Genomic DNA, 12,001 nt, shown 5'->3' with positions numbered 1-12,001 from the left:
AGATTCATCCACACGGAAGAGCAGTGCCAAAGCACAACCCATGGAAAAAATATAAATAAATAACAATAATAATAATAATAAAATTGCAAGTTACTTGCAGAGTTATGTTTCAAACAGAGATGGCGATAGAGAGTCAAAAGTACTGCAGCTGTAAATTAAACAGAATTCAGCAGAACGTTAAAAAGAAAATCGCCTCAGCACTTTGACTCGCTCGTGTTTGAGGCCGAGTTCATGCTAGCAAGTGACAGGTTCCTGGTGAGTTTCCTTCTTGTGGGCAGGTCATGACTGTTATTAATCTCACTCGTGGACGTCTCATGACTCCAATGTTATCGCTTTGAAATAAAATGTATTTTGTTTTTCATTTTAGCACCTAACACTTTATCCTCCTGAGACCCCGCCCATTGACTTGTGTCCCCTGTAATGGACATTGTGTTTTCATGATAGAATTATATATATATATATATATATATATATATATATATATATATATATATATATATAGATATATAGATATATATATATATATATATAGATAGATAGATAGATAGATAGATAGATATAGATATAATAAATTTAGTTCTGAAAGCAGTTAAATTGTTTGTTTCAAAATATTAGCCTTTTTATTAATGTCAATTATAGTATATATTATGTACACACACACACACACACCTCTATAACCAGTCTCATTCCACGGATTAAATTAAACTCGTCCCTTTCTCACAGAATTGTATTCAACTTAAACCTTTCATAGAATGTAAAGTAACCCGAAGCGTTTGATTGTAAAACCATTAAAACATAGTCCAGGTTAAACAATAATTGTTACGCCACCGCCGGCAGATGGCACTGCGGCACCTAGACAAGTGACTGAACTGGGTGAAGTGGAAGTTCCTGCTTGAGTATTGGTTTATGTTAGAGGATGTCTTTAATTTGCCCCAGGTGGCCATGGTTTAGTTTGATTGTGTTTGTCATTTAAACCGCTCGTGTTGCGGCGCCCGTTGCGCAGTATTATCGGAAGGTCTCCTGAGTTCTCGCATATGTTTGAATGCGTGTAGCATGCTAGCGGTCTTGTTTTCATGTCCGGTTCTTGTGTAATGCTTAGACTTTAGTCTCGTGTTTAATCTAGTAGTCTTGTTCAGTAAAGACCGCCTTCCCTGTGTTTTGTTTGCTTGCTTTGTTAATAAACACATTACTCCTGCACCTACTTCCTGACTCCAAAGCCCTGTGTTTTCTTACAATAATTAATGCATTGCGTGTTTTAGCTCCTTAAGAAATGACAGAAAAATAGCCTATGAACATCTACCCACCTTTCCCCTCATAAAAACATAATTCCCACCATCTGTCTCGGAATAAACTTCATTTCTGACATTACAGCTGGGGAAAATCATAATTCTCATCTTCTGGGAGAAAAAAATACAATTCACCTCAGACTGGGGAAAAAGTCATTTCTACCCCTGAATATGGAAAAATGTAATTTCTACATTCCAACTGTGCAAAATCTTATCTTTAGACTGGGAGAAAATACAATTCCCACTTTCTGTGTGTGAAAAAACAAAATACCCTATATTCCAACTGGGAGAAAAAAGTTATTACCATCTTCAGACTGGAACAAAAACACAATGCCCAATAACAGACGTCACAATTGTCAATTTCTGACTGGCAAAGTGTTTTCACTTTTTATTGTAGAGCTGCAACAACTATTCGATAATAATCCATAATGAAAATTTTGTAAATGTGAGAAATGACATTTGTAGGAAGCTCCCACTTTTTGTTTGTGTTTACAGTAATTGCTAACATTTACAAAATGAGCCTACAATAAATAATATGTCTATTTAATGAAAGTAAATGTCCATGTTTAATAAAAATCTTAAGGAAATGAATAAAAAAATTGAGGTTGTTCAGTTTTATGTGTTCTCATATTTATAGCTGTATTTTGTTGTAATGATCTCAAGGTTTACTGGGTTTTATGTGATTCGTATATGATTCTTTGCTCTTATTTTTTTCGTACTGTGGGTTTTAGTGAAGTGTATTGTTAACAAACATCATCAACAACAAACACAATTCTTCCTCAGAATTCAGTAACTCCACGCGAGACGCCATCCCAGCAAACAGGGGACGTCCCCCGTACGTGGCGAACATCCACTTAGGTCCACATTTGGTCTGGTTTATGACGTTCGCTGGCAGACAAAGCCATGGATTTAACCTTAAGGATTGTGGTCATTCCTTAAAAACATCCCTTAAATTAACTTTGATAATGGATTTTATGCAGAAACCATATATTTTTTTTTTTTTCAGATTGACTTTACTATGGTTTTAGTGTAGATAAACCATGATAAAAATAAAAAGTCCATTTGTGGTTGCTATGGTTTTACTAATACAAATAATTAATAGCTACTATGGAACAAATATTTTTCTTAATATTGGTTTAGAAACTACTCAATATTCTGTAAAACATGGCCTTTATATTGATCCATTACTGATTACATTACAAAGATCCAACTAAACCTGTTTATATTTGTACTAAAACAATTCTATTGTATTTAAAATGAATAAAAAGATCTGACACCTTGTCATTTTTTTTTTCATTAAATCATTTTCCCCCACCATTACTATGACATTTAAATACTGTCAATTTAATGTGTGCTTCATAAACTAAATCACAGAGCACATATTCATGCAATGGTGAAAGAATTCACCATTGTGCAGTTTTATATTAACTGATTAAAAACTGTAATGAATATGACACAATGTTTATAAATAGCAGAATCTTTGCATACTCCCATATATGAAATATTGTGAAATAAATAATTGTCACGTAGCAAATATCCACACAAGCACATTAAATCAAGGGAAAACAAACTTGAATGCACAAATGGAAATCTTTTATTATTGGTAAGGGTTCAAAATGTAAGCAACGAAACAGAAATGCAGAATGACAGTTGCTGAATCAGATGCAAGCGATGACTTCCAAACAGCAAGTGAATGAGAGGCTAAAACGGATGGAAACGAGTCCAATGCTGAAATTGCTGAAAAGAAAAAGAAAAAAGAAAATTCTGATTGAAAATGTTATGCTTACTTGAAATTTATATATACACTTGTGCCCAAAAGTTTGCATACCCTCTGCAGAATCTGCTAAATCTTAATACTGTTAACAAAATTAGACAGATCATAAAAATCCTGTTATTTTTTATTTAGTCCTGTCCTGAAGAAGCTATTTCACATAACAGATGATTACATATAGTCCACTAGACAAGATTATAGCTGAATTTATAAAAAAAAATTACCCTGTTCAAAAGTTTACACACCCTTGATTATTAATACTGTGTGTAATTACCTGGATGATCCACGATTGTTTTTTTTTTTGTTGTTTTTTTTGTGTGATTGTTTTACAAAAGGTGCAAACACTCACTGATGCTCAAGAAGGCAACACGATACATTAAGAGCCTTAGGATGTAAACTTTTGAACAGGATGATCAGTGTAAATTGTTATTATTTTGTTTAAAGATCTTTTTTTTTTTCATTTAGAACTGCATTTCAGATGCTAAATAAGATAAATATGATACATGTTACATGTCTCCCAGAAGACAAAATACTAACAATTTATTCGATTATAAAGTGATTCTTGCTGCATTATTTGCACCAAAAGAACAAAAAAAAGAGAACGTAAATAACCAGTAGAACAAATAAAATATAAAAAAAGAGTCAAATTATTATTTTTTTTAATTTTCATTTTACATCTATTTAACAGAAACATTCAAGAAATAATACATTTGATTATTAAATTTCTGCATTATTTCTTACTTGAATGCTTCACAGTATATTAATATGCACGATAGTCCTATTTAATTACATTTTTAAAAAATAGATTCTTTTGTTTTTATGCATCAGTGCAAAATCATTCACATCAGCATAGCAAAAATGATTATTTTCCACAGCTCTAAGAGACAGCAGCGGTGTAATGTGAGCGAAAGCATATAGTTGCATATAGGCACAGGGGTGTAAGGGAGTTTGTACACACAGTAATTACCAAGGGTGTACCTTGGAACACGGTCAGTAACAACGGGGAACCCCAGATTGAGATCCGATCACTACTTCCATTTATTGCCTATCGTCCGTACTATGCAAGCTGGCATCACATACTTTCTTTCCCGTGGTAGAATTTTGAGGCTTGTTATCTCTACTGTGTAAAAGAGGTCTGGAGTGGGACTCTCATCTGTGCATTAGAGTCTGTCTGGCACTCTGCCTGGGACATTTTCACTTAGGGGTGTACTCACTTTTGTTGCCAGCGGTTTAGACATTAATGGCTGTGTGTTGAGTTATTTTGAGGGGACAGCAAATTTACACTGTTACACAAGCTGTACACTCACTACTTTACATTGTAGCAAAGTGTCATGGCTTCAGTGTTGTCACATGAAAAGATATAATCACATATTTACAAAAATGTGAGGGGTGTACTCACTTTTGTGAGATACTGTAAAACATAAATCTTTTTGTTCTGTCATTGGTGTATAGTACAAAAAATTAATTTACCTTGCCATTCGGGTAGTTTCTGATGGGATTGTAGATTAAAAGTGTATTTGACGTAAAAGTAGCATAAGTGATTTGCTGCTGTCTCCCTCCATGATGAGAGAAATTCCACAACACAACAGCCACTTACTGTACAAACAGTGTAGATACTGGAGCAGACTGTGGTCTGAACAGAAAGTGAAGGTCCATCCCAAAATATTAATATTATTATCATCCATCCATCCATCTTCTATACTGTTTATCCTTACTGGGTTGCGGGGAAACCTGGAGCCTATCCCATGGAGCGCGGGGCACAAGGTGGGGTACACCCTGGAGGGGATACCAATCCACCGCAGGGCAAAATCACATACACATTCAAACACCCATTCATACACTTCGGACACTTTGGACATGCCAATCAGCCTACCATGCATGTCTTTGGACTGGGGGAGGAAACCGGAGTAACTGGAGGAAACTCCCGCAGCATCGAATCAACCCCCAACCCTGGATGTGCTAACCCCTATGTCCCCTATTATTATTATTATTATTATTATTATTATTATAAGTTGTAAAGTTCCCTAAGATGCTTGAAACCAGCCATTTCCTAATAAAATTTCACACTAATGAACATTAGAGAATGATTCAGTTTTAAAGGCTAACGGTGCTCACAAGAAATACTGATTGGGTGTATATACTATTTTCATTTTATTACATTTGAAAGTATCTTCATGTGCTGAAGACTTCTGCACAGTGCTGTACCTGTAATCATATTTCACAAATTTTGTGATTTCTTTTTTGCCAATTTATTACAAAAACTCATATCTGAAATGTAGGAAGATGGATCAAATAATAATAAAAAAAACTATGTTCTCAAAGTTGTACTTTTAGTATAGGGGTAATTTCCTTAGATTGTTAATAGATGCTTTGGAAAATGTGTGTAAGTTGTGCACAGACAAGTGTACAAGCTTACATATGCATGCACAAGCTAGAATGTTATATGGTGCAGTTTGGATATTGTATTTTGCCCCTGAAGTAATTGTGTCCAATGTTCATTAACTCTGTCTTTGTGCTCCTCCTATCTCTCTCTCTCTCTCTCTCTCTCTCTCTCTCTATCTCTCTCTCTCTCTCTCTCTCTATCTCTCTCTCTCTCTATCTCTCTCTCCCTCACACACACACACACACACACACACACACACACACACACACACACACACAACCAGGAAGTGATCCCTCATTTCAGAGAAAATTATACTCAGTGTCACTCTCTCTTTCTCTGTCAGTGTGTGAGTTTAGGAAAATGGCCGAGGGCAGAATTTCAGCAGATCAGCTTTCAGTGGATCAGTTCAGCTGTCCAGTTTGTCTGGATCTACTGAAGGATCCGGTGACTATCCCCTGCGGTCACAGTTTCTGTAATGTGTGTATTAATGACTGCTGGGATCAGGAAGAGAAGAGCGGAATGTACCGCTGTCCTCACTGCAGAGACACTTTCACTCCAAGGCCTGTTCTACGCAGAAACAACATGCTGGCTGAAGTGGTGGAGAAACTGAAGAAGACTCAAATCCAAGCGGCTTCTCCTGCTCACTGTTACGCTGAACCTGGAGATGTGGCGTGTGATTTCTGCACCGGGAGAAAACGCAAAGCCGTCAAGTCCTGTCTGATGTGTCTGGCCTCCTTTTGTGAAGCTCATCTCAAACCTCACTATGAAGTTCCTGCTTTGAAAAAACACAAGTTGGTTGAAGCTTCTGGAAATCTACAAGAGAAGATCTGCTCTGAGCATGATAAAGTGATCGAGATCTACTGTCGTACAGACCAAAGCTTCATCTGTTATCTGTGTATGACGGATAAACACAGAGGACACAATACTGTGTCAATTAAATCATATACATCTGAAAAACAGGTGAGAAAAATTAAAGTATAATTTGTCATTTGTAGATAGTTGGTAGATTGAGTATTCAGGGAAATGGTGACGGCCGGCATTGTTATGACTATAAAATAAGAATTAAGCTGTGTCAGACAGCAGAATAAAAAAATACACAAGTTATTTCTAATCATTATAATGGAATACCGAAATTATGATATGGAATCTATTGAATGTTGCTGTTCTGCACTAAGTACACATACACTATGCCAATATGTCCATGTTTTAATTGCAACTGAACTTCAGTGTACTTTGAACTCATCATCCAGTCATTTACATTGTTCTGCTCCATAAAAACCAAGTGAATAATCCTTTATCTGCAGTTAATATTCACCCACTGAGCTCATAATCTCATAATGCACATAGTTACATGTATTTTATTTGTCCTCAGAGTGAGTTAAAAGAGGAGCAGATTAAATCCCAGCAGAGAATCCAGGAGAAGCAGAAGAAGATGGAGGAACTGAAACAGACTGTGAACACTATAAAGGTGCACAGTGAGCAGAGACAGAGCTGCTCCTAGAAACTCACACAACATGGACAATGAGTCATTTAGAGGCCCAGTAAGAGATGGCATGATAGATGAGCTTGTGTGTGTGTGTTTCCTAACAGCGCAGTGCACAGATAGCAGTGGAGGACAGTGAGAGGATCTTTACTGAGATGATCAGCTCCATGGAGAAAAGGCGCTCGGAGGTGACGGAGCTGATCAGAGCTCAGGAGAAGGCTGAACTGAGTCGAGCTGAACGACTCCTGGAGCAACTGGAGCAGGAGATCGCTGATCTTCAGAGGAAAGTCACTGAGCTGGAGCAGCTTTCACACACAGATGATCACCTCCACTTCCTCCAGGAAATAAAGGTATATATAAGGTTAAATATACATAATGTAAGAGGCCACACTAACCTGCCGACAGCCAGCAGATGGCACAGTGAGGGCAGCCAGTCAGGATAACTCTGCTGCCCAGAATAAAAGAGCTTAAGAAATATCCCTCATATTATATAAATGAAAGCTACCCTCTGAAGAATTTTAAGTTGTGGGAGATAATTCCTCTTTTGATATTTAATTTGTCCTTACAGTGTGTTCATTTAGTAAAAAGTTTCCTTTGTTTGTGTATGCTATTTTGGCCTCTCCTTTCTTTGATTTTTCCTGCCTTTTTTCTGACTCCATCTTGTACCTGCCCCACCCATACCCAATCCACCTAGTGGCATGGTGGTCAAGCACAAGCCTCAAAGCATGGAGATCACGGAGAGTCTCGCCTGCCGCTGTGTTTTCAATGTGCACAAATCACACCCAAACACGTCCCTTAACCTTTATTTCATCTATATATAAACCCCACCTGTCCATTTACCTATCCTGTAAGCAAGCAGGGGTTTTCACTCTGCAATTTGGGGCACACTAAACCATATTAACCACTTATTAAATATACATTTTAGTATTCTTCATTTTTGAGACGTTGTAAAATTGTCAAATAAGTAGGCACAGGACAGAAGCAAGTGCAGGTATGGCAGTTTAATAAAACAATACGAAGCACAAAGGATCAGGCAGAAAACAAGTCCAAGGCAGGCTAGGGTCTAACGATCAGGCAAACAGGCTAAACGAGGCAGAGCAGAGCCTCAAGGTCAACAGGGTAAACAAAGTTTATAATCAGAAATGTAACCACAAGATAAAGCTTGGAAATACGACAGACACTAAGTAACTGAGAATAATACTTCACAAAGTTATAGTTTTCAAAAGGTCTCTTATATAGCGTGATTGTGAGTGCTGTGAATAGGATGCAGGTGTGCGCGATTAGAGTGAATGTGAATGTTCTGGGAATTGCAGTCCATGGCGGCCATGTTTGTAGGCCGCCGTGCAGGATGGGAAATGTAGTCGCTGGTTTGCTGTGATATTACAAAAATGCAAGAAATTGGTTCTCTAAACTCCAAATGGATCATCAAATACATTATGATAATAATAGTGCTTTTTGTATTTAATACTGATGATGATACACACCATCAGATATACAAAGGGTTCTTTCTACGTTGATGATCATGAAAACCTTTTTGAAATGGAATCTGTGATTCTATGTGAAAAAAAAACAACACAATTTTAAAGTAATTGTAGCTGTAATTTGTTCTCCTAATTTTATGATTAATTGCTGTATGCAGGTTTTAGTCTCCGGCCGTCGCTCTCCCCAATTTAACAGACCAAATTTTCAGTCTGATCTCCGTGAGGATTCACGCAGCATCACTGTCAATCAACATTTCTCATTTGATGAAGTGAGGAAATCGCTCTCTGCTCTGAAAAAGGGACTAGAGGAATTCTGCCAGGAGGAACTCATCAAAATCCCTGAACATGGTAAGAGGAGCTGTTCCTGCTGGAGTGAGGGAAGTCTTTACTCGCTCTGTGACAGAGTGATGTCATGGTGTCAGTCTTCACTCCTGAGCACCAAAGCTCTGCACAGTTTAGAGTTTTTAATACTCGCCTGATTCCAGTCTTGATGATGAAGTGCTGATGTGAATGAGTTTGTGCTCGAGCTGAGAAACTCTGCACTCTGGTGCTTCAAGACTGTAGTGTGGCACCTACACACATTTCTGATCTACACACGTTTCTGATTTAAACATGTTTCTGATCTAATACATTTCTGATCTACACGCGTTTCTGATCTACACACGTTTCTGATCTGCACACATTTCTGAGCTACACACAAGTGATGATTTACACAAATGTTTGATTTTATCGTTTTTACCGTCAGAGCATTTATTTTCTGTCTCCACAGTTGAGGACGTTCAGATGTTACTCTCAGAGCCAAAGAGCAGAGTCGAGTTTCTGAAATGTACGTCTACAACAAACACATACACACACACACTCACACACACACACACACACACACACACACACACACACAAGCATATGGAGGTAATTATGTTGCAAAACTTGTAGTACCTGAACTGAGAACTTTTAGCATAAAATGTGGACTTGTATTTTGAATGAAAGACCTTTACTTGCTTTGGTGGCTTGGCAGTTAAGGATCTGGGTTACTGATCAGAAGGTTGGGGGTTCAAGCCCCAGCACTGCCAAGCTGCCGCTGCTGGGCCCTTGAGCAAGGCCCTTAACCCTCTCTACTCCAGGGGTGCTGTATCATGGCTGACCCTACGCTCTGACCCCAACTTCCTATCATGCTGGGGTATGCGAAGAAAATAATTTCACTGTGTATATGTGATCAGTAAAGACTCATTATGTTCTAAATTTCAGTCACAAAATATTCTCACAACTATACTTCTATACTTTTCACAGACTGTCTGTGAAAATCTGAGATTTTCCTAAATCTCAAACCTAAAAGTAAACAAAGAGAACCCAATTAAACCAATGAGACAAAAATATTACACTTGGTCATTTATTTATTGAGGAAAATGATCCAACATTAGATATCTGTGAATGCCAAAAGTATATGAACCTTTGCAAACTCTGGTGTGAGCCCCTTGTGCAGTAATAACTGCAACTAAATGTTTGTGGTAACTGCTTATCAGTCCTGCATGTCGGCTCGAAGGAAGTTTAGCCCATTCGTCAGTACAGAACAGCTTCAACTCTGGGATGAACTGCTTCCTTCTGGTCCTTCCACAACATTTCTATTGGATTATATTCTTCTTTAATCTTCTTTAAACATTCTTTGGTAGAACGAGTTGTGTGTTTAGGGTCGTTGTCTTGCTGCAGATGTCCTGATATTTTCCTTTAGAATTCGCTAGTATAATTCAGAATTGTTCCATCAATGATGGCGAGTCGTCCTGGCCCAGATGCAGCAAAACAGGCCCAAACCATGATACTACCACCACCATGTTTCACAGATGGGATAAGGTTCTTATGCAGTGTTTTCCTTTCTCCAAACATAATGCTTCTCATTGAAACCAAATATTCTATTTTGGTCTCATCTGTTCACAAAACATTTTTTCAGTAGCCTTCTGGCTTGTCCATGTGATCTTTAGCAAACAGCATATGGGCAGCAATGTGCATTCTCTTTGGAACCCTGCCATGCACACCATTGTTCTTCTCCTGATGGTGAACTCATGAACATTAAAATTAACCAACATGAGAGATGCACAATTACCAAAAAGTTGTTGATATTTGAACTTACAGTCGGACGGGCTTTTAGTGTGATGGAACCAGAACTAATTTTTCTGCATTTCAGTGTCCAGATTAAGTTTGATGTTTGTTTGTGTGTTTGTTTGCTTTTTTGTAATAAATTAAATAAATAAAATTTTGATAGGTCAGGTTCTACAAATTCTCATTTTGCGACATAATTACAGCCATATGTGTCTCATCTTCCACATAAATCCTGTGATTAATATCTAACATGTTCTCATTTGTCATGTGTTTAGATTTCTGTCATCTGACTCTGGATCAAAATACAGCACATTATAACCTCATTCTGTCTGAGAAGAACAGAGTGGTGACAGGCCGTGAGACAAAGAAGTCGTACTTTGATCATCCAGAGAGATTTGATTCCTGGGAACAGGTGTTGTGTAAGGAGAGTGTGTGTGGATGCTGTTACTGGGAGGTGGAGTGGAGCAGTGAAAAATGGGTGTTCATATCAGTCTCATATAAAGACATCAGCAGGAAAGGAGAGGGTGAAGAGTGTGTGTTTGGACGCAACAATCAGTCCTGGAGTCTGCAGTGTTCTTCTTCTTCTCTCTATTTCTGGCACAACTACATTGAGACTGAGCTCAGAGTTCCATCATCCTCCAGAATAGGAGTGTATGTGGATCACAGTGCAGGAACTCTGTCCTTCTACAGTGTCTCTAACAAGATGAAGCTCCTCCACAGAATCCGCACCACATTCACTCAGCCTCTGTACGCTGGATTCTGGCTTCCTTATTATGGATCAACTGTGAGATTATGTGATACAAAATAAAATATTAGTAATGTGATTTGTATTTAAAATATTCAATATATCATAATTTATTTTATTAATCAAGCTTACTCAGAGATGGAATATAAGTAACTTATTTTATATTTCTTCATTTTTTAAAATAGTACCATTACTTCTTCTTTGAATTATATAAATGTAAGTATTATTGTTTGTGAATACCTGTATAATATGAAATAACTGCTATAATCGTTGGTGTCAGATTTTTTTTCCTTTCCAATTTTGCTTAATATTATTAGATTATTGATCGCAACTTTCCACTTTCATCAGTTTAATTTAATATAATATAATCTTAAAGGAAATAAGAATATATATGTTCTGTGTCACGAGAAGCAGGGAGAGAAGGATGCAAATGCAATAAAAGGCTTTATTTAAAGGGCAGGTAGACAGATCCAAAATGCAATGCTAAAAAGAAGAACATGTCAGGCGATCAGTAAATGGGAAAAACTAGGCATATACGAGAATAACAGAGAATAAGAACAAAATTAGGATCAATACACAGAAAAAGGTCTCAGTAGCGTTCAGGCGGCAAAATATTTAAACAATACTTCGCAAAAACAATAGTAATAATTCCTCTCTGACTCCAAGGACCCAGAAGGATGTGCTAAAAACTGAGAGCAGCATATAAAGAGCTGCTTGAAGTGATTACTAAGGCTGGATGAGCCTTTTTCTCTCCAGTGAAA

General features: G+C 37.4%; 1 protein-coding gene across 2 annotated transcripts; it reads left to right on the top strand.

The window, feature by feature from the left end:
• Positions 1-5,729: 5,729 nt before the first annotated feature.
• Positions 5,730-11,479, top strand: LOC108261256 (E3 ubiquitin/ISG15 ligase TRIM25-like). 2 transcript variants are annotated; one of them, XM_017462153.3, is made up of 6 exons: positions 5,730-6,400; positions 6,813-6,908; positions 7,031-7,273; positions 8,563-8,752; positions 9,174-9,230; positions 10,771-11,479. In XM_017462153.3, the coding sequence occupies exons 1-6, from the start codon at positions 5,801-5,803 to the stop codon at positions 11,301-11,303; spliced, it is 1,719 nt and encodes a 572-aa protein (XP_017317642.1). In that variant the 5' UTR covers positions 5,730-5,800; the 3' UTR covers positions 11,304-11,479. The 2 variants fall into 2 exon arrangements, with proteins under 2 accessions (XP_017317642.1, XP_053539875.1); XM_053683900.1 differs by having other exon boundaries at positions 7,031-7,300; positions 8,629-8,752.
• The last annotated feature ends 522 nt before the right edge of the window (positions 11,480-12,001 follow it).

The sequence above is a fragment of the Ictalurus punctatus genome, chromosome 12 (genome assembly GCF_001660625.3).
Source record: "Ictalurus punctatus breed USDA103 chromosome 12, Coco_2.0, whole genome shotgun sequence".
Classification (NCBI taxonomy): Eukaryota; Metazoa; Chordata; class Actinopteri; order Siluriformes; family Ictaluridae; genus Ictalurus; species Ictalurus punctatus.
Note: the sequence above shows the minus strand (reverse complement) of the source record. Positions and strands in the feature narration are given on the sequence as shown.

Bases quoted from the DNA above. Each gene is read 5' to 3' on its own strand.
- LOC108261256 (XM_017462153.3), top strand. From the start codon at position 5,801: ATGGCCGAGGGCAGAATTTCAGCAGATCAGCTTTCAGTGGATCAGTTC. The intron at 6,401-6,812 runs GTGAGAAAAATT...ATTTGTCCTCAG, and splicing joins CATATACATCTGAAAAACAG to AGTGAGTTAAAAGAGGAGCA. The intron at 6,909-7,030 runs GTGCACAGTGAG...GTTTCCTAACAG, and splicing joins AGACTGTGAACACTATAAAG to CGCAGTGCACAGATAGCAGT.